Source organism: Ovis canadensis, chromosome 7 (genome assembly GCF_042477335.2).
Source record: "Ovis canadensis isolate MfBH-ARS-UI-01 breed Bighorn chromosome 7, ARS-UI_OviCan_v2, whole genome shotgun sequence".
Taxonomy (NCBI): domain Eukaryota; kingdom Metazoa; phylum Chordata; class Mammalia; order Artiodactyla; family Bovidae; genus Ovis; species Ovis canadensis.
In genome coordinates this window covers 72539228-72565433 of record NC_091251.1, presented here as the reverse complement: position 1 = coordinate 72565433, position 26206 = coordinate 72539228, and the positions used below count along the sequence as shown (strand labels likewise).

At 38.6% G+C, this 26206-nt stretch overlaps 1 protein-coding gene across 6 annotated transcripts in view; it reads left to right on the top strand.

Annotated features, from left to right (window-relative positions):
• Positions 1 to 244: 244 nt before the first annotated feature.
• Positions 245 to 26206, top strand: part of SLC12A1 (solute carrier family 12 member 1) — an 88376-nt gene continuing 62414 nt past the window's right edge. For 2 of the 6 annotated variants that reach the window (XM_069596615.1, XM_069596614.1), the window contains exons 1-10: positions 245 to 337; positions 1680 to 2276; positions 10352 to 10483; positions 10653 to 10728; positions 16480 to 16575; positions 17121 to 17216; positions 19463 to 19602; positions 20628 to 20738; positions 23029 to 23140; positions 25522 to 25649. In XM_069596615.1, coding sequence (XP_069452716.1) covers positions 1857 to 2276; positions 10352 to 10483; positions 10653 to 10728; positions 16480 to 16575; positions 17121 to 17216; positions 19463 to 19602; positions 20628 to 20738; positions 23029 to 23140; positions 25522 to 25649 — 1311 coding nt within the window. In that variant the 5' untranslated portion in view covers positions 245 to 337; positions 1680 to 1856. Of the gene's footprint in view, positions 338 to 1679; positions 2277 to 10351; positions 10484 to 10652; positions 10729 to 16479; positions 16576 to 17120; positions 17217 to 17737; positions 17834 to 19462; positions 19603 to 20627; positions 20739 to 23028; positions 23141 to 25521; positions 25650 to 26206 lie in introns of all 6 variants that reach the window. The other 4 variants (XM_069596620.1, XM_069596618.1, XM_069596619.1 and 1 more) reach the window with 3 other exon arrangements.

The window sequence follows — 26206 nt, the reverse complement described above, 5'->3', positions numbered from 1 at the left end:
TCAACTGAAGCACAGTTCATATTTTGTTGGATGATTGCTGTTGAGCAATTCAACTCCCCTTATGAATTAAAGAAACTATTTGTCTTCCCGTGTAAAGGGATTAATGGTTTACTCCTGGTTACAAGTTGATGTAGAACTCAAGGTTCTTCTGTGCTAATGGCTGGGTGGTATTATTTCAGGCCAATCATTGCTTGGTCATCTTTTTCAAGGAAGATTTCAGCCAATAAGAAGAAGCCTAATGTTTGGGGCGGTGGGGGCGGGGATTGAGAGCTAAGTGGTTCATATATGCCTGGGTGATGCTGAAGGCTATGATTCCTGAGAAGAAGGCTCCCAGGTGGTAAGTTAAATATTTCTGGGCAGGGTAAAAATTATACTTAAAATTATGCTGTAAAGTGGATTCTGAAGAGTAAAGGGGAGGATGTCAAGGGCTATGAAGATAAATGAGAGGTTCCATTAAAAACTAAAGAGGTAATAGCTTCACTTATTATTTCCCCAGGAATGATTACTTGGAGTTGAGGCTGAGATTTTTTTTTTCCTTTAATTCAAAGAAATAGCTGCTGGGGAGAAGCAAGGTTATTTGTCTGTTTGTTTTTTGTATTTATCTATCTTTGTTGAATTTTCTTTGAAAAGCCAAATTTTAAGATATCAATAAAGGTATTATTCTAATGAAAGAACGTTCTAAAATGGGATTATAGCGTGGATTGTGAAAATGATTATGTAGTCTATCTATCTCACAGTCAAATAAAAACCTCACAAAAATTGAGAATATTTCATTAAAGGGAATCAGTAGAGCATAATTATTCTGCCTAAATATAGCATATAACTTTATTAAGGACTAAGATGTATTTCCTTACCCTGAATACTCCTGTTTTTTAAAGATTCCATAATAACATTTGTTAAACAAACAAATGTATGAACAAATGAAATATTTTGAAGATTAGTAAAAGATCCAAGAATTCAGAGACATCTTGACAGGATATATTTTTATAACCCTACAAGAACTTTTCTTTAGAAATTCTAAAAATATTTTAGAAATTTACTCATGATGTAATATATGTTAATATCAATCATAATATACTTTCCAGTTTCCACATTTAGTACTGTCAATGTACTGTGTTTCAGGCTGAGAATATTCTCATTAGCCTTCACTCAATTTGTCTGGTAGAATTTCATCTTTTCTAAAGTCATATTGAATCCACCTGCATTGAGTACAAGCAAATACTAGAAACGCAGGTGGCATTTTAATTACTCCATTGGAAATTCTGTTTGCTGAAGCACGTCCCCAGTTATTTATTACAGGATTTAATTGCTTAGGTAACTAAGGTTCCTAAGTGTAAGTGTTAGTCACTCAGTCGTGTCCGACTCTTTGCGACCCCAGGTACTGTAGCCCCCTAGGCTCCTCTGTCCGTGGAATTCTCCAGGCAAGAGTACTGGAGTGGGTAGCAATTCCCTTCTCCAGGGGACCTTCCCCACCCAGGAATCGAACCCAAATCTCCTGCAGAGACTTGCAGGCAGATTCTTTACTCTCTGAGCTACCAGGTTCATAGACAGGTCATTTTTAAGGAAATGAATTTAAAGTTGTTAAGTCTTATGAAAGAAAACTGTTCCCTCATACCTCAACCCTACTTAAATATATTTATGTTACCTGGAACGAGATTAATTTTCTCTTTTAATGACAGCTTTGAAGAACATTCTGAAGATTGTATAGGAGACAATATATCAAGAATCTGTTTGTTGCATTGTTCTAGAACAAAAGTCAAGAGCTCCCTAATGTAGCACTTCAGTGTTTTGGAGAGCAAATCTACACATTTTTTTAAACAACCATAAAATAGCTTAGTGAAAAATCTATTTGGAAGATGTCACTGAACAACTCTTCCAATGTATTTCTGGATTCCACGCCCAGTAATACCAATCGCTTTCAAGTTAATGTCATAAGCGAGAGCCGTGAGAGCAGCGCCGCTGTGACTGACAACGCTGACCCTCCGCATTATGAGGAAACCTCTTTTGGGGATGAAGGCCAGAACAGGTTTAGAATCAGCTTCAGGCCTGGGAATCAGGAGTGCTACGACAATTTCCTCCAAACTGGGGAAACGGCTAAAACAGATGCCAGTTTTCACGCTTACGATTCTCACACAAACACATACTACCTACAAACCTTTGGCCACAACACTGTGGATGCTGTGCCCAAGATTGAGTACTATCGCAACACCGGCAGTGTTAGCGGGCCCAAGGTCAACCGTCCCAGCCTGCTGGACATTCACGAGCAACTTGCAAAGGTAAGCTTAAGGGTACAGACAAGTATCCTCCTCATTCCTTCAGGTGATTCCCTGCTCCGTAAGAACCTTATAAGGTTTATAAATTTATTTATAAATGTAAAAGTGTCCAATGAAGAGGTCTATGGCAAACTGTCCATCTTACTCATACAACTGTTCCTAGTTCCCGATAAACAGAAGATACACAAAAGGTCTTTCACAAATGTTTAGTGGCTGGGAAAGAGAACTAAAAAATGAATTCTGAAAGTTAGGCAATATGTGGGATCTTGTTTACAGTTATTGTCTATTCAATTCACACTTGGTTAAGCATGTCAAACTGAATACTAAGCTGGTTTCACATTGGTATTAATGCCTCCACAACAGTTGTAAAAAAAATAAATAAATAAGAAATCACTGGTGCCTGCTGTAGTTAATACTGTGCAAATAGACTTTAGAGCACATGGGTATTTTTTATATTCTTTAAAGAGAGAGAAGAGATGTATATGATCAGCATTTTATCCCTTCCTCTTCAAAACCTTGCCCAAGGTTACTGAAGGCACTTAAGCATATAAAAGTAACTAAATTAAATTTTGCTAAAGAAGAAGAAGTGGCTAAACTTTTCATTATTTAAGGAAGATGGCCAAGCTGTTAAATGCATGAGGCAGCACTTTTTCTAATCTTTAGCAAAGCATGTAAGCTTCGTAGATTTCTTCGTCTGTAACTTGTTCTAAAATATATTGATGCACTTTATTTGACTGCTCATCTGGAACATAGTTTGGAATGAATAGCACTCTTTATGTGATATAATTAATTACTATGAAGAATAATTATTTGTCTCATATCTAGATGCACTCTACTTTTGCCTAGGGTTTAAGGTAAGGAGAAAAAAAAATGGCTGGAACAATTCTTTTCATATTCATTCATTCACTCAACCTTTTTTAAATTAAATGATTGCTAATATGATTCTAATAAAGGTGAAAAGCTCCCCTTAGTTTCTGCTCATCTTTCTTTCCTCAGGAAAATCCCTCTTCATAACCAGTTCCCCTTGGCTGCTCAGGATCCTGGACCCTGGGTCCTAACTCTGGAGACTGAGCAACATCCAGAGAAAGAGCTATGCCCTGTCTCTTTACCCCTCTTCCCACCAGACCTTACTTGTGCAGTGTACTGTATCACCAACATTCTGCTAAATGGCTGCTTTATTTATAGACATAAGATTTAGATTTAATCTGGGATATTTGGTGCTTTAATCAAAAGACATTAGCAATGTAGTGGTTTTGGACAAAATGGCAGCCCTGAGAAAAACTGTTGAGAAGCCAGGCAATTTGAAGCTCCATTCAGACTAAGGTGTCATTTTCCTTTTCTATGTGAGAGAAGGGGAAAGGAGAAGAAAGAAAAAGGAGAAGGAAAAGAGGGAAAAAAAAGATTGAAAGAAGGGACACAAGGAGTTTCTGAGACATGGGAAGGGCAGAAAGAGAAATTTAGAACATTATAAAGATTTTTATTTATCCTGAAGAAGTAAAACGAGCAGACTTAAAATTTTATTCCACTGTCCCCTACCTCATTACACATGATAATTTTTAAAGCTGCATAATTTGTTAAAATTGCGATCAAAATTTAAATATTCTCACTCCCTTCCTCAACTTACAACAAAAGAAGTGAAAAATTTAACTCCTGGGATTCTCCAGGCAAGAATACTGGAGTAGGTTGTCATGCCCTCCTCCAGGGGATCTTCCCAACCCAGGAATTGAACCAGGATCCCCTGCATTGCAGGCAGATTCTTTACAGGCTGATCTACCAGGAAAGCCCCTATTAAAAGGAAATGGTGTAAATTCACAGTGTTCTTAGGACTGATATTCCATAGAGAAAAAAGTGGCTGATTTACAATTTCCAAAGCCATGGTTTGAATAAACATTTATATAAGGGGAGCAAAGCTCTGAGGCCACTATTAGAAAACTGTCTGAATGACTGAACAGGAGAAATGTCATAGCTGCATTTGACAGTTTTGATGACTGTCTAAAATATCATATTATTTTTTAAAAGATGAGACTAAGGGCTTTAACTTGTCGATTTTTCCTCAGATATGAAGGAATGGCAAATTAAATACATTAAAAATTAGATTGTCTCAATGCCCTGAATAATCATTCTGAACCAGTATAGTTATTCTTTTTGTGAACTTGATCCTCATCTAAGGTGAGAGTGCTCAGTTGCTCCAGTCCTGTCTGACGATTTGCAACTCCATGGACAGAAGCCCGCCAGGCTTCTCTGTCCATGGGATTCTCCAGACAAGAATACTGGAGTGGGCTGCCATTTCCTGTTCCAGGAGATCTTCTTGACCCAGGGATCAAACCCACTTCTCCTGCGTCTCCTGTGTTGCAATTCAATTCTTTATCGCTAAGCCGCTGGGGAAGACCCTCATCTAGGGTACTTCAGTTTGATTAAATCATGAACTATGCACATAACCAAATTGGGAGCAGAATCTGAATATAATCAGCGAATCTACAATGGGCACATTCACACAGCCATGGACATTCTAGTGCTGCTGAACTTGTGAACACCTGTTCCATGGTTCCACTTCCGTGCTGTCCTTCAGACATTAACAGTCTGGGCCTTCTTCAATTCATTTCTTCCTTGCTAGTGAATTTGATTCTGCTATTCCCTCTGCTTTCCCCCCACCTCCCAAATAAAACATGAAGACTTGCAGTATAAGGTAAATATGCTGTCACCTTCTTGTGGTCCTTGACAACTTTATGGTCATTCTTCAAATCACAAATGGAAATGATCACTAGAACAAATATTATATAATAATACTCAGACATGTCACTGATTTTGTATGCAAAAAAATAACTTTTAGTGTTTACTTCAATAATTTAAAAGTAGAAAGTAACTGACATAGTATAAGTTAAGAGAGATTTTTTGATCCCTAATCATGGTTTTAAAAGCCATGTAGGAACGGTACATTCATGATAAATGACAGAACATACTTAGTTAGAAATCAGTTGGATTTTGTGCAAATCCTGATTATAGCTTCCAAGCTGGAAAAAAATTACATGACAAGCCTGTACGTAGTATGTAAAATGAAAAATAGGCTTGAAAGACATTATTTTAAGTCTCTATCTTAAATAGAACTCCAGGAGTGATAGATATTGACAGAATTTGTAATCTCAATGATTTGATATCACAGTGAAGAAATCCTTTTCATTTTCTTTGTAGTAAAGAGCTAAATGCCTATACTAGTGGTCATGAATTACGGATTTCTGAAAACTCTGGTTAAAAGTAGAGAAAAATTACTTCATCCCTTACTTGCAGTACTGTACAAGTTGTTGTCGTTCAGTCACTAAGTCGTGTCTGACTCTTTGAGACCCCTGAACTGTAGCACACCAGGCTCCTCTATCCTCCCCTGTCTCTCCGAGTTTGCTCAAACTTATGTCCACTGAGTTGGTGATGCTATCTAAGCAGCTTATCCTCTATTACCCCCCTTCTCCTTTTGCCTACAAGTTATATAATATCAATTGTTTTTGTAGGATGCTTGTAAATGTTAGAGTTTATATGCAGACAAAATCTAGCACGTTGCTTATAATGAGTACAAACTTAGTAAATGATTATTAATGATGGTCATGGTAATTTTTATACCAGATAATTTTTATTTGAAGTTTTATTTAAAAAGTAAAATGCACAGTGAAAAACATTTAATAAATACTAAAAGTATATATACTGATTTTTCTTCTTTGATAATAGCTAGAAAGCCATTTGTCATTTTTCAGAGGTCTGAAAAAATCACATATTTTATACTAAATAAAATAATTCAATCTTTAATCATCTAGAAAAATCCAGTAGCAATTTACTTAAACCACACATGATTGAATCTTTACTAGTTTGTCAGTATTGGAGGGGGGAAAGCCTTTTATCAAATGGTCTTTCTTTCTTTCTTTCTTTTCTTTACCTTTTCTGAATACTTAACGCACAGGTAAAACTCTTGGTAAATAAATAATCATTCCCTAAAGCTATGCAATTTAAAATGCATTTATTAAAGGTTGTGGGTCATAATTTATGGAAATAGAGTGTGAACAAACAAATGAATTCAAAGTATGGAGGAAAAAACTGGTTTCAGGCAGCAATCGTAAAACTTTGAGTCTTTGAGACCTTGGTCCCAAGAACGTGCACCAGCCAGGAGTCTGCCAGCCCACTGTTATAGCTCACAGCCATGAAGTTCCTACAAATCCTCGAACTGAAGTGCTGTTCCATACTTTGATGATAAGTTAACTTTATACTTGCTGTTTGGCCTTACAAAGGAGGCATTTATTAAAGAGTGAAACCAGGTTTTGCTTTGCCGTGTTAGAAGACGAAGACGGCAAACAGAAAAATGATTTTGCCTTAGAGTAAACTACTTCAAAGTAAGATTTTTAGAAAACCCATTGGATTTAACCTCATTGGCAGTATCCAGGAAAGGTTAAATAACTTGCTGGAGGACAAGCACTGAATTAATTGTGTAGCCAAACTAGATTCCAAGTCTCCTAGTTTATATGGGACAAAGATTTTTCAGTTTCTGCATGACAGCAAGGAATGGAAATGGATTCTACTTAAGAATTTGCTATCAAACCTTTATTATCCATGGAATAAATATACATTCAAGGAATTTTTTCCCCACTGTGGTATATTTAAAACTTTGAGACTCTAGCAGGTAGAACATACCTAAGAGAGAGTTATAGATCCTACAGTGTCTCAAATTTTGAATAACTTTGAACATAGCTGCTTACTAATTTTTTTATCTAATTATTTCCTTGACATGACCTCATAGAATATTATTTTTGTTGCACATTATGACGTCCTAGTGATAAATTAAAGAACTATTAAACTGTGACCAGAAGGGCATCCATCAGATAAAAATGTTCATTTAAGAAGGAATTTTAGATATTTTATTTACCCTTTAGCCTACTTTGTAAATACTTTTTTTTTTTTTTAACAATAATTGGTAGTCTAATCCGGATCTAAGGGAAAGAGTTACCATTAGAATTCAAAGAAGAGCAGAGCAATTTCCTGGACCAAACCCTCAAGTTCAAGTTTAATCAGGAAACATGGATTTTAGCCCCAAGATTGCCTTTAAAAAGTGAGCGACTAAGGTTCTGTCTCATGGGCTCCCTAATTAACCCAGAAAGAGGAAATTGCTTTCTCCCTGACTGAGTAGCTGCTGATGGTCTGGCCATGGGATCTTATTAACTAGAATATTGACAATTTTGAAAGTTTTTCTCATATCAAGTCAAATAAATGAAACTCCTAACCAAATAATCTCTTCAACATTCATGAATATTTTAACACATTCCTCAAGTCCTCACTCTCATTGATTTTTCCAGTTACACAAAATAAAATTTACATTTGACCTACTCAGCTGCCTTACAAGTGTAGAATCCTTTCAAAAAAAAATAGAATTTTTAATTGACTGGAGAACAAGTATTTCATCCGTCTGAAATTGACTGTGTTGTATAGACATGTGAGATTCAATATAATAGCTCTAGCCACATGCGGCTATTGAGCACTTGAAAAGTGGTTAGCACAAACTGAGATGTGCTATCACTGTAAAATACACACTGGATTCAGAGACATGGTTTGGAAAAAAAGAATACAAAATATTCTGTTAATATTTTTATAATGATTAGTGCTGAAATGATAGTATTTTATACAGATCTATTAAGTAAAGTACATTATTAAGACATTCTGTGGTTGAGCTCTCTCCTATAAGATGGGGTGCCTCTACTGCTAATGAATATTTATATTGCTGATATGGAACACAAAATATTATACAAAAATTAAATATATTTTTAAATGTAAGGATCCATATCTGAACCCAAGTTATTTTACTAAATTCTTTTTTTTTAACTTTTTTTGAACTAGCTACTAAAAATTTTTTAATTACATGCATGTCTTACATTTGTGGTTGGTATAGATAGATCACCAATTTCTGCCCAGCTCAGTCTGTTTCTATGGACTTTGTTTATCCATACTTCACACTGATACGAGTATATAATGTCAGTTTCAATTATCTGTTAAGTAGGGATCGAGTATGCTCAAAATGGAAATATTTTTCAAATAATTCAGAAATGAATTTTAACTATAACTTTCAGTTTTCTATGCCATTCAGTTTTTTCCTAATGCTATCAGAAAAGAATAAGATGATCTGACTTGGGGAACATTCCCTTTCTATCTCTTATTTAATGTGGCCTGCACAGAGGAAATAGTGAGAAATGGAATACCCAATAGGGAAAGAAGGAAAAAGAAACAAGAGGCAAGAATGGATAAGAGACAAGTTTCTCTCCTCTTAAGTGGTAGAGATTGGGTAGCCTTCAAGTCCACGTTATGGATTCAGTACTGTTTATTGATGGGCTGCTCTATGGCAGGTCCTTGGTTTGTATTAAGATGTAACTCTCATCTCCTCCAGTTCCGCTCACATACAATAACTCCTATCACGTATTACATTGATTACCCAAGTGGCATAATAGTGTCATGGAAAAAGTCTTATAGAGAACAAAATTGGGAGAAATCCTTGCTTAAAGGACTTCTACAAAGAGACAAAAGGTCAAAACCACTTGACTAAATAGCCCAGATTAGGGTCATCTTACAGTGGGTATGCTAATGATATGTCCTAAATCACTTCAGTCGTGTCCAACTCTTTGCAACCCTGTGGACTGCAGCCCATTAGTCTCCTCTGTCCATGGGACTCTCCAGGCAAGAATGCTGGAGTGTGTTGCCATGTCCTTCTCCAGGGGACTTTCCCATGCTAACGGTACACTAAAGCCCAAAGAAGCAAGCACCCTTGAGCATGGCAAGAGCAAGAGCTTCAGTTGTTCCCAAATGAAGTCCTTATAAAGTTGTTCTTTAATAACATAATCAACTGCTGAATCTAAAATTCTCCCCTAATAATTTCAAAATCCTTACTGGGGAAGATTGCTTTTGGGGAGCTCAGTGGGGTGTGGTCTAACCATTAGTCAGTGAAGTGCTAGACGGGCTAAATTAAGTGGGCACATCTGAAATTATTCAGTCAAATATAAAATAAAAGCTAGAAAGTTGTTCTTAACTTGAAAGAAACATAGCTATTTCCTTCTCGAAACTATTCAACTGACAGGGAAGATCTTTTTTCAAAATTAGGCCACAGTAGGGGGAAAAAAAAAACTAAGTAAAGGTTTTGATCTTTTTTTATAGGACTTACTACTTCTTATTTCTACTAGTTTTCTAGTAGTCAGTAGGGAGACTTCTCACCTTCTGTACAATACTATTGCACATCCGACAATTCTCAGGCAAAGGTATATCAAATCTGGAAGAAAATTCCCCTACAGGAGTAGCATTTTTGTAGTCATACACTTTTTGCACCTTTGAAGAAAACTCTACACCTAAAAAGAAAAAGACAAAACACTTCTATGTGTTCCTTTAGTGAATCTTCTTAAAGATATTCTGACATGAGTGGAGAATTTTTGTTATCATTATTTCAGATGGATAAAATGAAGTTCAGGGAGGTTAATGGAAAGAAGGCCAAACATTGCATAGGAATATTAACTTTCATCTTACTTTGCCTTATAAAAGACTCATTCACTTTTTTTTTTTTTTCTTTTTTGTCCACATCCCACAGTGTGTGGGGGTCTTAGTTTCCCAGCCAGGGATCAAAACTGTGCCTCCTGCATTGGAAGTACGGAGTCTTAACCACTGTGCCACCAGGAAAGTCCCACCCCTCATTCAGTCTTTTTTTTTTTTTTTTAAATTTCATTCAGTCTTGATAATCTTTCTTACCTGCCTTGCACCCCCTCTTCCTTCTTTCCATCTTTTTGTATTCTAAATCTATCCAACTCTGATCATTCTCCCTAAGGTAATATTCTCACCAGTAGAAGAACTGCCCAGTTTCCTTTACCACCCTTGCAGTCTCAGTGGTGCCTAAAATCACCCACAAAATGAACACATCATCTTCCGGGGCAAAAAAAAAATCATATTATTAAAATGACCAAAATGTTTCCTTTTTTGACTCATGCTTTATGTCAACTATTTTGATTTGCCTTTGGAAGTTTTCTGGAACCATGTGTTGACCAGATATCATGTTTTTGCTATCTATAAAAATGTAGAATGTATCAGTGGCCCCAGGTTCAGCTGATGTGGTTGCTAACGGTGAAGGGACACCTGGAGATGAACAAGCTGAAAACAAGGGAGAAGATCAAGCTGGTGCTGTGAAGTTTGGATGGGTGAAAGGTGTGCTGGTAAGAAAGTTCCTATATATATATATATATATACACAAATGAAAACTATCAGTTCAATGTCCTACTGGATTACATGCTAACAAGGCCTGAAAACAGGAGTCACAAAGATGCCTGGGTGTTGCCCCACTGTCACTTCTCACGTCCTTTTTCATGCTCCTTCAACCCACAGGTAAGATGTATGCTGAATATCTGGGGTGTCATGCTCTTCATTCGCCTCTCCTGGATTGTTGGAGAAGCTGGAATCGGTAAGCACTCCCCCCACCACCCACGACATACTTTTCAATGTAAATTAAAAACTCAGCAAGCAACTTGTTTTCACCATTAATGCTGAATGTGAGATGAAGGTCACAGTATTAATCTGCATTTGGGCTCTTTTACTTTGCCTTTCTGTCAATGTTTGTCAGGGAGGAAAGGTAAAGGGTTAACTCCTGGGAGGCTGGAATTTTCCAGCTTGCCGGCCAGATAAATGCTCAAGTAAATATTTCATCTTTTCATAGAGTTTTATGTGTATAGGTATATAGAGATTCATCCATTTTAAAGAATATATTCATGTTTGGGGACATACTGGCATTCATCAGAGTATCCCCCTTTATGATTATTGGCAAAATTTCACTAAGTAAAAATAACTTGTAGAAAAACTAGGGAAAATGTGACTTGACTAATAAAAATGCTGAATTTCCAAAAAAAAAAAAAAAGAGAGAATTGCGTTACTTTCAGGTAGAAGCAGTAAGAAATCAAAGGTTAATGAAGTATTGCCAGATAGAAGTTTAAATAATAGATAATAAAATAAATAAGATAATAACTATTGCTAATTTTTCTAAATGGAAAATGTATGATGTTGAAATGATTTTGAGTGCTTAGTTGATGTTTTTAGATATTATATTCCATTTAAAGTACTGTTTTTGGTGGAAAATGTTTTTACTGAGAGTATATTACTTAAATTTATATGAAAATTTATTTGAATGCTATTGAAGTCTCTGATTCAATGTGACAAAAATTAGTAGTGTTCTCTATATATGGAAAATACATTACATATTCACTTTGGCGGGGGGCATAGCTAAAAATCATGAGTATCAAGAAAGTAGAAGTTCAGATGTGCTTTCAGATTCTACGCCAAGATGGGTCTCAATTCACATATAAAAGGTACTTGCTCATTATTTACTGCCTTCACTCCTCAAAACAGATTCAGAATCACCAGAAACTTAACATGAGAAAGAAAGAGTTGGAACCAGTTCCCACAGTTTTTCCTTATTGCATGTTTGGCAACTGCTGGGTGCCTGACAAAAGGCTGCTAGCTGGCTTTATGATGCATATCAAATGAACACTTACAGCCTCGGGTTCAAAATAAGTCTATGCTGTTCCATGGAAAATCTGCATCTTAATATTGCCAAGTTGTTGCTCCAGGGTTTCATGCAAAATTAGTTTTTTAAGGGCAGTTTAGTAACTTATTGAGATCATCAGGAAACAATACTTTGTTTGGAGGTGTGAGTGTGGCCCAGGGCAAGAGTGATTGTTTTGAATGCAGCTTATTTGAAACCCATATGTTTGGGCAATAATCTGAACTTTAATCAGATCTCACATTATTCTTCCCAGTCAATCCAGTTTCATGATTATTGCAAAATTGTGGAATATGAAGAATTTTATCTTGTGCTAAACTGTGTATTATACTTTCAGATATCAATATTGTTTCAATAAAGATCTTTTATTTAAGTAGCCAAGTCTAACTTAAGAAGAGAGTACAGTTCTACCTAAATGGGTGTCCATTGGGTTTTTCTAGGAATAGAGGTTTTTGGTTTTTCTTTACTCTGAGAAAATAGACTTTAGTGAGCAATAGAAACTTAACTATCAACCTTACTCAGTTTTACTGGACTTTGCTACAGTCTTAAAACTGAATGAGTTGATTAAGTCACTGTCTGAGTCCCATTTGTGTTCTTTTTATTGGGAAAGAAAACAAATGAGTCCATACTCCCTTCTTGCTTTATGAGGAGCTTGGGGAAGAAACCTGAATACACTTTCAAGCTCAGACTCTGGAAACAGAGTCAGAAGGAAGCTGTAGCCAGGAGTAATGGCAGCTATAGTTCTTGGGTAACCATTATGGGGCCATACGTTTTGGCTGCCTCGTCCCCAAAAGTATACGCTAGAATGAGCTGATAATGCCATCTACTTGTTCTCTGTCTTGACCACTTTGGCTGGGGCATGTAGTATCCAATAAACTTAACCATCAAGTGAGGAAGAAGGGTGTGAAAAGCAGATGAGACTGAAGCAAGTCATTTATATTCTGTGTATTTCACTTTCTCATCTGAAAATTAGGAAGCTGGATTAAGTGTTTCCCAATCAATTCTTTGAAGATAAAGCCTAAGAATCTTCCTTAACAGGCAGACACAGTTTGAGATAGGCTGCTGCTGCTGCTGCTAAGTCGTTTCAGTCGTGTCCTACTCTGTGCAACCCCATCGACAGCAGCCCACCAGGCTCCCCTGTCCCTAGGATTCTCCAGGCAAGAACACTGGAGTGGGTTGACATTTCCTTCTCCAATGCGTGAAAAAGTGAAAGGGAAGTCGCTCAGTCATGTCCGACTCTTAGCAACCCCATGGGTTGCAGCCTACCAGGCTCCTCCATCCATAGTATTTTCCAGGCAAGAGTACTGGAGTGGGGTGCCATTGCCTTCTCCTGAGATAGGCTGAGGATAGCTCAATAATCTTCAGACTGCAGGGTGCATAAGAATTACCTGGGAAGTTAATTACAACACTGCAGAATCCTGGGATTCACTTGGAAAGATCCAAAGTCAGTGAGTCTGGGCATTTTAAATAAGCACCCCAGGCATTTCCTGAAGCAGGTGGTTCAAGGACCCAAGTTTGTGGATGAACCTGATGTTTTCTAAGTTGCTTTTACCGTGGGATTTTATATTTGATTGTGAGATGTATGCAAATCCCTTGCTGTTTAAATACATACTTTATACCAGGATTCTAAATAGTTTACAGAAATATACATAATGCAAAAGGATAAATTAAGAACTGTTCAGAAATAAAGGCAAAGTGAATATAAAGGTAGGAAAATACTAAAAGTCAGACTAGTTTTAATATCATGAAATGCAAACTATATGATTCAGTCCAGTTGCTGGGGTAAGCTAAACATTTGCTATGAAACAACATCAAGAGTTAATGAGCAAAAAAAATAAAAGGAAACCATCTTTAGTGGCACACAGACCTGAAACTGCACAGTGATATAGAGGCAATGCTCATCACAGGATCCCTATAAAAGATACAGAGAATTTAGTGCAATCATTTCTTATAACACCAAGTGTTTAAGATAAACTCTAGGGGCCAAACCAATATAGTTGATGTTTGCATCTCATGCCCAACTTAGCCTCTTCCTACTGCATTTTAAACTGTAAAAGAGCCTAGAAACTTCAGCTAGAACCAGGATATAACTGAAGGTGTCAAAAGAGCCAGCTTCCAATACTTCATTCCCATTTTTGTTCTTAACCTCCCTCCACGCCCCTTTGTCTAGGGCATGGCCAGAAAGATCACAGCCTCTCTTAGCTGACTACCCTTCTTACATCCTTGGAACAAAAGAGCCTACCGATAACAATTATGAAGCATTCACTTTATGTCAGGGAACACACCAAACAGGCGCAGGTAAGCTGCTGCAGCCAGCATGATGTCAGTGCCTGTGAGCCTATAATTTCTCCCTGAATTTAAGGTTGACCTCCTGGCTCAGCAGTAAAGAATCCACCTGCAATGCAGGATGATGCAGGAGAAGCGAGTTCAATCCCTGAGTCAGGAAGATCCCCTGGAGGAGGGCATGGCAACCCACTCCCGTATTTTTGCCTGGAGAATCCGATGGACTGAGGAGCCTGGAAGGCTACAGTCCATGAGGTTGCAAAAGAGTTGGACATGACTGATAGTTTCTACAGGACTGGTCCATTGAGGAAGGTAATGAAGGGATGAAAGTGAAAGTGGCTCAGTCCTGTCTGACTCTTTGCAACCCCATGGACTATACAGTCCATGGAATTCTCCAGGCCAGAATACTGGAGTGGGTAGCCTTTCCCTTCTCCAGAGGATCTTCCCAACCCAGGGATCAAACCCAGGTCTCCCACATCGCAGGCAGATTCTTTACCAGCTGAGCCACAAGGGAAGCCCAAGAATACTGGAGTGGGTAGCTTATCCCTTCTCCAGGGGATTTTCCCAACTCAGGAATTGAACCAGGTTCCCCTGCATTACAGGTGGATTCTTTACCAACTGTGCTACGAGGGAAGCCTTCAGTGAAGGGGAGGAAGTTACAATTTTCCCTCTACTCATCTTAGGCTCATTGGCTAGTACCCTGTAAATTAGACTGACAACATACAGATTAATAAGAGAAAAACAATCAGACGTTTATTAACATGTGTATCCATTGTGCCTATAAATGGGAATCCTCAGTGATGAGTAATTCAAAGGGGTGGTTAGAATTTGGTCTTATACAAGCATCTGAGCAAAAGAACAACACATTTTTAGAGAAATAACAAGACAAAGGAAAAGACTGAATGTCTAGAGTGGCACATTGTGGAAAGGCAAATATATGGGGGAACTAGTGGAAGATACAGAGAAGGCAATGGCACCCCACTCCAGTACTTTTGCCTGGCAAATCCCATGGACAGAGGAGCCTGGTAGGCTACAGCCCATGGGGTCGCGAAGAGTCGGACACGACTGAGCGACTTCACTTTCACTTTTCACTTTGATCCATTGGAGAAGGAAATGGCAACCCACTCCAGTGTTCTTGCCTGCAGAATCCCAGGGACGGGGGAGCCTGGTGGGCTGCCGTCTCTGGGGTCACACAGAGTCAGACACAACTGAAGCGACTTAGCAGCAGTAGCAGCAGCAGTGGAAGATAAGGCCGAGTTGGTAAAGTCTATGTAGATTCCTCTAGTATCATTTCCAGCTGTCTCCAGTCTCTAGCTGATAACTATACCCAGGAGAAAGGAAAAAGGAGACATCTTTACAAATTTATGTCCTGCCTTTAGGCAAATAAGGGGAGATATCTGCTTCTTTTCAGTTGTCTTTAGCTCAGAGTAATCTTTATGCTAACATGGCAAATTTGGCCACAGCATATTCTGCTAACCTTCAGTGTCCTCCTGGCTGTGAATTTCCTGAAACTGAGAACAGCCTTGCCTTCCTCTGAATTCTGGTCTACATTCTCCCTCTCATAGTAAATGATTCTGCACCATAAGATCCTTGAGGGCAGCTTTTTTTCATTTTCATTTTTTGTTGCATTTCACATACTGCCTAACACAGCTGGATATATAGTTGGCTTTTAATAAACAATAACTATTACGACTACTGTGGATATGATTAAAAAGCAGCACCTTTGATTATGTACTGTGTTATATGCACTATGCTACTTTACACAGGCATTCTGCCTTTACACGTGCCTCTGCTTTCTTTATACATGGCCACTTCACACACATTCTTTCTAATTTCATTGCCATTTCTGGCTCAGAAAATAGGTAACTTATCAGAGTTCACATAGCCAATAAGTAAATGCAGTTTGATTTGATTCTTTCTACTTTAATCATCTGCCAGATGAACAATTTTCTATACTATTGATATATATGATTTTCCACTCCTACACAATCAAATATACATAAAAAGATAGTTGAACATTTACCCTGTACTAATAATATTAGGAGCTTGGGATTGTTCAAACCAATTATTATGTTTCTGGGTGTCCAGAACTTCATAAACAGTGAGGTTCACATTAAATTTTGACCAGCCATTAGTTGCTCAGTTAGGTGCAACTTTGTACTGCACATCTTAGGTCTTGGGTTTCTTGGATCTGTGTTACCATGGGCAGAAAACTTCAAAGCTGAGCATTTCCTCTGTGGTGGCTTCCAGACCAACTTGTTAAACTCAAGAGGAGATCTTTTGGTGATTACTCTAGACTTGCTGACTTTTTTTGTAAACAATCTAAATGGATTATTCCACCATTTAATTGCCTTTATTTTTCCTTTCTCAACTGAGGTCTTGGTGTGATTATCATCGGCTTAGCCGTGACAGTGACTGGTATCACTGGTTTATCCACCTCTGCTATTGCTACAAATGGATATGTCAGAGGAGGTAATTAAACTTGTGACCCGCATGATCATTTGTAAGGTAAAGGCAACACAGGCTCAAAGAGGTCACCACTGACATTTCTGAAGTGTTTTCAAAGGTAATCCAAGTTGGTTCCTTTTTTTTTTCTTTTTTTACCCTGCCAGGCAAGAGAGATGCAAGAAAAATGGAGAAGGATTTAACCTTTGTCAAAACCCCGGCTTTCTCATTCAGGTTCCTCTCAAGCAAAAGAGAAGGTCAAATGTTATGTTTTCTCTTTTCACAGCCAGTGTAACTTCTCTCCCAGGACACCAGCATAAGTCAACTTTTTCTTTCCAGGGCCGCAGTTTAGATTGTGTTTACTTTTGGAGACCATCCTTCATCACAATGAGCAGTTCTCTGACTTGATCTTTATACCAGGCAAGCCAGTTTCTCTTTAGCAAGAAGGAACTCCACCGGGGCCCACAGGCTTGGATGTGAAAACTTAAATTCAGAGCAGTATAGTTTGCAGCAATAGGGAAGCCAAGGAAGAAGAGTAAAATGTAATATCTTCTGTCTTTCATTGCTAACAGGTCTTGGAGTTCTCATAATTCTTCTTTCCACCATGGTCACTTCTATTACTGGGTTGTCAACTTCTGCAATAGCAACTAACGGGTTTGTTCGTGGAGGTAAAATTTCTAAGATATCTAAATATTCTCACTGCTTGCTACGGGTAGGCAAAAACTTTTTATTATACTTTACTTCTTTTTGGTGGGAACAAGAAAGTAGCTCGATGTTCTTGAAGTTGGACCCAGAAGAAAACATAAGGTACTGTCCACATAGCCCCCATCTACTCTGGTCAGCTACGGTCTCTTGTCTAACCATCCTCTCTGGCACATTGCAGGTCTTGAAGTCCATGTACACAAATTCGTTGGGTAAATGCTTTACTTTTCAGGCCACTGCACAACTCCAGCTGGTGTTTCTTGAAAACCGATTCCTCAACCCAACTTCAGTTTTAAAGTTTAGTACATTTCAGGTACCTTCTAGACCTTCCTATACCTGGATGCAATGGGATCTTTCAGAACATTTCAGGTTTTTCATGGGGAGACAGATCATTCCTTGACAAGGTTCAAACTGATGCCTCCTGAAGTACTTATTGGTGACTTCTTGAAGTCCTGGAGCCAAACACCTTTCTTGGGGGATTTTTCAGGTCTTGGAGTCATCATCATCGGCCTGAGTGTGGTAGTGACAACACTTACAGGTATTTCTATGTCCGCTATTTGCACAAATGGAGTGGTACGAGGAGGTAAGCCAATCCATGCACTTGTGACTACAAGCTTTGATTATGTAGTGATGTCTAGAGTTGGTTTAATGTTGGAAGTAAAATTTGTACGTTGATAATTAGTTCCCAAAGGATTCAAACAAAACAAAATAATCCAAAATTTAAATAGCAAGGCCTGATTCTTTTCACCAAAAATTAAGAGCTCTCCAGAAAAGATTTTTTGGGCCCACTTCCTGTGATTGATCATGTTTATAAAGCAGAGAATGACCAGGTGTCTAGAAAGAAAGCATGTGTTAAAGTGAAATGAATGGTTTCTTTGTGCCTTGGATGAGCCCCACTGCCTCTTCCCCAGGCCCTCTTAGAAGGGGTCTTCTTGAGCATCCCAGCTGACACTCCTTACACTTCTCATTCAGTGAGCCCTCAGAGTTCACCCCAACGCTATGCTACCAATGGCCAACAGGCTTCAGAAGATTCTCAAAAAGAAAATAAAACAAAGGGTTACTTTCAAATCATCCAGGAACATGTGGGCCTAGGCTGGAAACGAGTGAGTAAAGTTTGTCATTGTTCTTCAAACTTCCTTTCTTCCTCGACCAAGTCTAGTAATTGGCTGCTAATTTACTTGATGTAATCAGGACAATGGAAATAATGAGGATTTGCCCAACCCAAATAAAAATTTACATTTATAGAGAAGGTATTGTCCCTTCACCCAAAGGAGTTGCTAGGGAGGAAACAGTGAAAAGGTGTCAGTGAGAGATCGTTTTGGTTATAGGTCTGTGTGTTCAGCATCATTCTTCTACCAATAGTTCAGGACAGGAAGTCATGAACTCACACGGTCTGTGATAACATCCAGTCACCTAGGCCTTTCAACAACTATTTATTTTTGCCTTCAGAACTCAGACCTTTCTCTCAGAACTCTCAAGGTGATTAGCCATTCTGGCTCAGTCTTTCTCATACCCAGAAGTATGCAGCCATGTGTAGAACTTCCTTTTCAAAGTCCAAGAGAGAAGCAATCATCCTAAGGTCTCTGTATATTACTTCCCACTTGCCACTCCCATTCACATATGGGTATTTGGGGATAACCATGCTTTCTTGAGCTAAAATCATCAAAACTAAGTCTGATGTATAAAGTGGATAATACATAGCACTATTTAGTCATCAATTTTAATGTAATAAATATACACCAAAAATTATACCAGAAATGAAGCTTGAATGGTATTGATAAACTTTACCTACTTCATTTTCTGCCTGTGCCTGCCTGTTTCTGGAAATTTCAGATATGAAATTATTAATCTGAACTCTCCAGTGAAGTTAGAGACAAATAATTTTATATTTTCAAAAGACAAAGAATTTGAAAGAAAAGTTTGCTATATTCTTATTTGTAGCATTTGTGTACTATGGGTTTTGATAAATTAGATTTTATTTAGTCAAGATAGTTCTATTGTAGATTATACACAGAATTCAAAGAAGGGCTAAGTTATTCATTAAGTTGACACAAGATTTCTAAAATTACTAGGATTTGTAATATTTTTATTAAAATAAAAAATTAGAATAGTTAGTACTTTAAATGTTCTCAGACCATCACAATTGTTTGGTCATATAAACTAAATCCTCTAGCAGTTCGTCAGTATAAAACGTGTTCCTTTCTTGTTTCAGGTGGGGCCTACTATCTTATTTCCAGAAGCTTAGGGCCTGAGTTTGGTGGATCTATAGGCTTGATCTTTGCTTTTGCCAACGCAGTGGCTGTTGCTATGTATGTGGTGGGATTTGCTGAGACTGTGGTAGATCTTCTTAAGGTAATTAAAAGCTTTTGTTCTCTTCATCCCAGCAAGATAATTCGGTTTAATTTGCTTTCCCAGGGCACTAGGGGATATCATTATGGCAAGATGAGAGAAATAGATTTATTGTGCAGAATGTGGAAGCTGAATATAGTTGGCATCAGAACTTCTTAGAGTCCTGGCTCTCACACTTCCCAGCTGACAGATTTTGGACCAGTCCTTTTGTTCATCTGAACCTTGCTTTTCAAATCCATAATATGGGTTAATAATATTGTCCTATGTTTTTCATACAAATGTGGTACAGATCAAATGAAATAATGGATATGAAATACAGGGCAAAACATGAAAGAAAAGATAAATAATGAGCATTATTGTCAGCATCAATATTACTATATGGTTACAGATGTCCAAAGGGAAAGAAAGTTCAAACATCAGGATTCACTGTAGGAAACTGGGCATTAGGTGCTCCCTCTGGATGGTGTGTATGTGAGCACATTAATTAACTAGTGTATGAGCTAGATTCCAGTCCCCCTTCTGTGGAAGTGATAGCAGATACTGAATTCAATAGGTAATAATACCTCTATTTGAAAATCAGATGAATAAATGAGTGGATTGTATAGTTCATAGTTTGTTCTTTAATTGAGTAGCACTTATTTTTTGATATTCACATTGGAGACCACTCATTTTCATCTCTCTAGTATTCCCCTTGATACACAAAAATAACTGGTTGTTCTCCTGAAATAAAACGTGATAAGTGTACATACCCATAATTTTACTTAGTGCTACAATAGTTTCAAAAGCTGTGCCTAGAATGGATCCCTAAAAATTTTAACTCCTAGCCTTGGCTATCAAAGGCTTATTATTATAGGAAAAAGTAATGCTAGATGTTTTATCTTCTCAAATTTATCAGCACTTCATTATCCCCAGACAGCAGGGCATAGTATCTTTTTTTATTGTTAAATGCTACAATAACACATACAGACCAAAAAAAAAGAAAAAACACTTCTAACTATTTAGGGGGGATTTTTTTGTTGTTGTTCCAGGAGAGTGATTCGATGATGGTGGATCCAACCAATGACATCCGAATCATAGGCTCCATCACAGTGGTGATTCTTTTAGGAATTTCAGTAGCTGGAATGGAATGGGAAGCAAAGGTTAGTTTCTCAAAATGATATTACCAACAACTGCTAGTCAGCTTCCTGAACAAATTGCAGGAATAGAAGGAACTCCATATTCAAAAGGAATTGCTATTATTACTTTCTATGGTAAAAAGAGCCTGGTCAGTGCTCAGTGGAACAAGTCCTCAAAGCACAAAGTCCAGGCAGTAGTAAGTCATAGCTCATGTGATCAGGCCTATACTTTGTCCTTTATTCTGTAGTCACAGTGACATAGCCAATAAGATTACTGCCATCTTCACGCACAGACCCCTTGTGGTCATAGCAATAGTACATACTGGAGGCCTATGTCTTTTCCTCATTTCCCTGGTATGCCCTTCCTAGCTGACTGTCCACAAGCTATGACAAGGGTGTTGGGAGATAACAGAGGCAGGAACTGTCATTTCCCTCTGAAATCCCATACTCTAGCAGCAAATCTAAGGGTACCAGAGGCCCTGGAAGTAGAGAATATCTGGATTTAATGATTAGTATGTTGTCGTTTAGCCACTAAGTCATGTCTGACTCTTTGTGACCCCATGGAGTGTAGCCTGCCAGTTTGATTCTCGAGGCAAGAATACTGGAGTGGGTAGCCATTTCCTTCTCCAGGGGATCTTCCCGACCCACAGATTGAACCCATGTCTCTGCACTGGCAGGCAGATTCTTTAGCATCTGAGCCAATAGGGAAGTCACTCAGTGATTAGTATACCAGTTAGTAAATTTCTGAATGGTGGGGAGAATGTCTTTTGCTTGCTTTGTAACTCTCCACAGTGACTAGTACAATCAAAACTCCTAGGTTCCTATGTGCAGTAACTAGATCTCAAGTGGTCACCAGAAATGAAAAGATAGCCAAAACCTCCCATTTTATATAAGGCAATAGAAAACATTCTTACATGGTGTTTATTTGTGGGTTATGCATTCACACATTAAACAAAAACTGACGAAGTGCTTATCATGTGCTGGGTATTCTGCTAGGCACTGGATATTCAGAGTGACCCAGACAGGCACAATCCTTGTCATAGCTGAGCATATGGTCTACGGGGAGATGAGTAATAAAAAAGTAAATATAGAATGGTAAATCGTGAAAGTGCTATAAAGGAAACAAACAGGGCACTGAGATAGAATATAGCAGGGGGAACATACGTTAGATTATTCCCTGAGGGAGGCAATGTAGTTTCATGACAGTAGAAGGTAGAATTTAGAGCTCCAGCTCTGTAGTTAGAGTGGATTTGAACCTGGTTTATGTCTATACGACCTTTGGTAAATTACTTAACCTCTCTATCCCTCAGTTTTTTTTATCCTTAAAATGATGATAGCAGTATTACCTACTTCATACAGTTGTGGGTGGTTATTATTTACCTGAGAGGATATTGGTAAAGTTAAAACTGCATCTGTTGTACTGTAGCCCTCACAAACATTAGCTGTTACTGTTTAGATTCAGTGGGCAAGAAAGCTTCTGTGAAGACATAGGTTTGCAAAATATAGGGAGAATTGCGTTTCCAGCTGAGGGAAACAACCAAGCCAGTAAACACCTTGAAATGTCAGAGGGACCTAAGAACAGATGATTTGGCTGGTTAGCCTTGGAGACAGCTTGCGCTGAGCACACACGGGTATGATCACTCGACCTCGAGTGCACTAGGCATCCTGGGAATTCTGTGCCTCATTCTGTATTCTCATACTCCTGCAGTTAGTCCCAGGAAGGGCAAGAATCCACAGGAGCTCTGCCAAGGAAAGAAGACAGCTCTGTCAGTGTTAAATCTTTTGGCTCCACTTACGTTCCTAGGGACACTGCACTAAGTTACCCACTTAGTACTTAGAATGCTCTTGAAATATCACCTTCAAGTGCACAAGCGCATGGGTGCATGCGTGTTTAGTTGCTGTCATGTCTGACTCTTTTGCGACTCCATGGACTATAATCCGCCAGGCTCCTCGGTCCATGGGATTTTCCAGTTAAGAATACTGGAGTGGGTTGCCATTTCCTCCTGCAGGGGATCTTCCCAACCCAAGAACTGGACCCACATCTTTTATGTCTCCTTCATTGGCAGGTGGATTCTTTATCGCTGCTCTTCCTCAGAAGCCATGCACCCGTTGAAAATGTAACATCTATTCTTAGACCAAATAAGGCTTATTAAGATGCCATTTTATAAGAACACCCTTATTACCTACGACAGTAGAATCTTAACTGGAATTATTAGATAGGGTCTTCATTCAGTGGGCATTTACAACTTTTATAATAATGTAAAAAGGTCATTGAATAAGTCTAATTTGACCTCCTGTTACTTTGTCATTCCAGGCTCAAGTGATTCTTCTGATCATTCTTCTCATTGCTATCGCAAACTTCTTCATTGGAACTGTCATTCCATCCAACAATGAGAAAAGGGCCAGAGGTTTCTTTAATTACCAAGGTATGGGTGTCAAATAGCTTGCTTTGCAATAAAAGCTTTTTCTTTGCCCGCCTCATCACCATCCCCATAACCATTGCTCTCGCCACTGGAGGTCCAGGGAATAGTCTCAGGTTTGAGTCAGGAGAGCCAGAGTGAGTCTCAACCTTGCTGCTTGCCAGCTAGACAGGTCACATAACACTATTTGTCTCAGACTTTCCTGCCAAGGTGGGAATGATAATAGCAACTTCCTAAAGCGATGTTGAAAAGCACGTAAGATAGCGGATGTTAAAGTGCTTTGAAAACCTTAAAGTGCTGGAGCCTAAAAAATAAACCTCTCCTTAAGCAGCAAAATATAAAGAAACTATATATTTTTGGACTAAAAATAACCGTGTACATGCGCAGTTGGGGCAAAATTATAGACAAAAGATACAGAGACCAAAAAATTCTATCTGCCACTTTTGAAAAGTCTAGAGCAAAAGTAGGGGATTAAAGCAAAAGCACACGCCCCCTGCACACAGTATTACCTCAGTTCAGTTCAGTCGCTCAGTCGTGTCCTACTGTTTGTGACCCCATGAATCACAGCACGCCAGGCCTCCCTGTCCATCACCAACTCCCGGATTTCACTCAGACTCACACCCATTGAGTCAGTGATGCCATCCAGCCATCTCATCCTCTGTCGTCCCCTTTTCCTCCTGCCCCCAATCCCTTCCAGCATCAGAGTCTTTTCCAATGAGTCAGCTCTTCACATGAGGTGGCCAAAGTACTGGAGTTTCAGCTTCAGCATCAGCCCTTCCAATGAACACCCAGGACTGATCTCCTTTAGAATGGACTGGTTGGATCTCCTTGCAGTCCAAGGGACTCTCAAGAGTCTTCTCCAACACCACAGTTCAAAAGCATCAATTCTTCAGCGCTCAGCTTTCTTCACAGTCCAACTCTCACATCCATACATGACCTCAGGGGTGGGCAAAACACCTAAGGCTAGCCCTCTGGCCCAACCTCTGGACACACTCCCTACCCTCACCCCATATAAGGAACAAGCTTACCCTGCCCAGGGAGCCAGGGAACAAGGGAACCTGTTATTTGTTCTGATTCCCCTCTGCTGCAGCTGGGGCCCCAATAAAGCCTTGTCTGAAAAAAATAAAAAAACCTTAAAGTGCTGCACACGTTGTCTCTGTCGAACAGTAGGGGTGTCTGTGCAAAAAAGGAACACAGCTCAGACAATGTGCCCAACCACTGGGAGCACCGAAATCAAACACAGACATTTTTTCATCCCGCTAGTCATTTTTGTACTTTGCTTTCTTATGACATTATCTAGCTGAGCATCACTGTCAGGTTTTCAAACAGAAAATATTGTAGGAACTATTAACATAGCAGCTGTGATCAAGGCATGAACATTGACTTCTCTCTTCTATTCTAGTCCACCTATCCCCTCTTTCCTAGCTTTCCACCCTAGCATTCTTAAGAATCCATGGCTGAGGTTTTTAATATTTCCCTTCGATATTTACCTGGTTGTCACCATTTGTTCCCTTTTTATATCACATCACTTCTTTCTTCCTGATTCTTTTTCTTTGTAAAGATTGTCTTGCTTGATTTGCATATCCTTTTCCTTTTGCTTCTTTCCCCCTTTTCCAGCTCCTGCTATAAATTTTTTTATGTTTTCAGTTTTTTTCTTCTTATTTTTGCATTTCCCTAGATTCTTTTGTTTACATTTTTCTTCCTTCCTTTTCTTTCTTTGTTTTCGCTTATGTTTTTCTTTTTTTCTAGATTGTTTCCATTTCATTAAATAATTTGGTGACAACCTGTGGTATATTTTTATTTTATGATCAAAGCTCCTCACTATATATGAGAATTCTTATACATGAGAATTTGATATAAGGCTCTAAGATTCAGTCTCTAGTGACAAAGGTCAGGAAGGTTAGAACATTAGTATCAAAACTGTAAGGTAGCTTCATCCATAAGGTTCTACAATTCAAAAAAAAAGGGTGTAGGAAAGCAATGCTGATTAAGGTATATATACAAGCGAGAATGTAGTTGTATGTCTGTAGGGCAATATGATGCGGTATATTTGTGAGTATGCCAGTTCAATCATGAGAGAATTTTTTCTGTTTCCTTCTTTTTTAGTCTTCTAGATTCAAATAAATCAGACAGCATGGGTCTCCATTTTCATGAAAATTATTGACTTTTCAGAGAATATTCTAGAGATTTAAAACCTTGTGACGTGTATTTTGATACCTGGCAAATATTAACATGAGGTTCATCAAGATTATACCAATATCTTCAAGCTCATTCCATTTGGATTATAGGAACACATTTGCATTTAGGACTACATAAGCCAAAGGCAACTTCATCTCCTACCAGTGAAGAAAGTCTACATGATAATTTTCTCATTATTTGTGTTGCAGCATCAATATTTGCAGAAAATTTTGGACCAAGCTTCACCAAAGGTGAAGGCTTCTTCTCTGTCTTTGCCATTTTTTTCCCAGCAGCAACTGGGATCCTAGCTGGTGCCAATATCTCGGGAGATTTGGAGGTATGTTATTTTCTGTGCTTTGTAATTCTAAGAAGCAATGGTGCAGTCACTCAGGACAGGGAGCTACAGACATCAACAGTGACCATGTTTCTCTATAGATTTCAAAGCTAGAAGATTTCTTCAAGGTTTCCTAGTTATTTAAAACGTTCTCTCTCTTAATGACAAATTGTACTGCCAAATTATCCTATTCCTGATAGTTCTTCCAAAAGTCTTATTCAGTAAGCTGAGCCACTGGAGAGGCCCCCTCTGTGACTTTACCTAGTTGCGAAGACTGGGAAATGTAATCTCTAGTTGGACAGCCATGTGCCCAGGTAAAATTTTAAGGAAATCTAGTATTATTGTAGGGAGTTCTAATATTAAAGGGTGGGCTTCCCTGGTGGCTCAGTGGTAAAGAATCCACCTGCAATGCAGGAGACACAGGTTTGATCCCTGGGTCGGGAAGATCCCTTGGAGAAAGAAATGACAACCCACTCCAGTATTCTTGCCTGGAGAATCCCATGGACAGAGGAGCCTGGCGAGCTCCTCACAAAAGCCTCACGAAAGAGTCAGACACAATT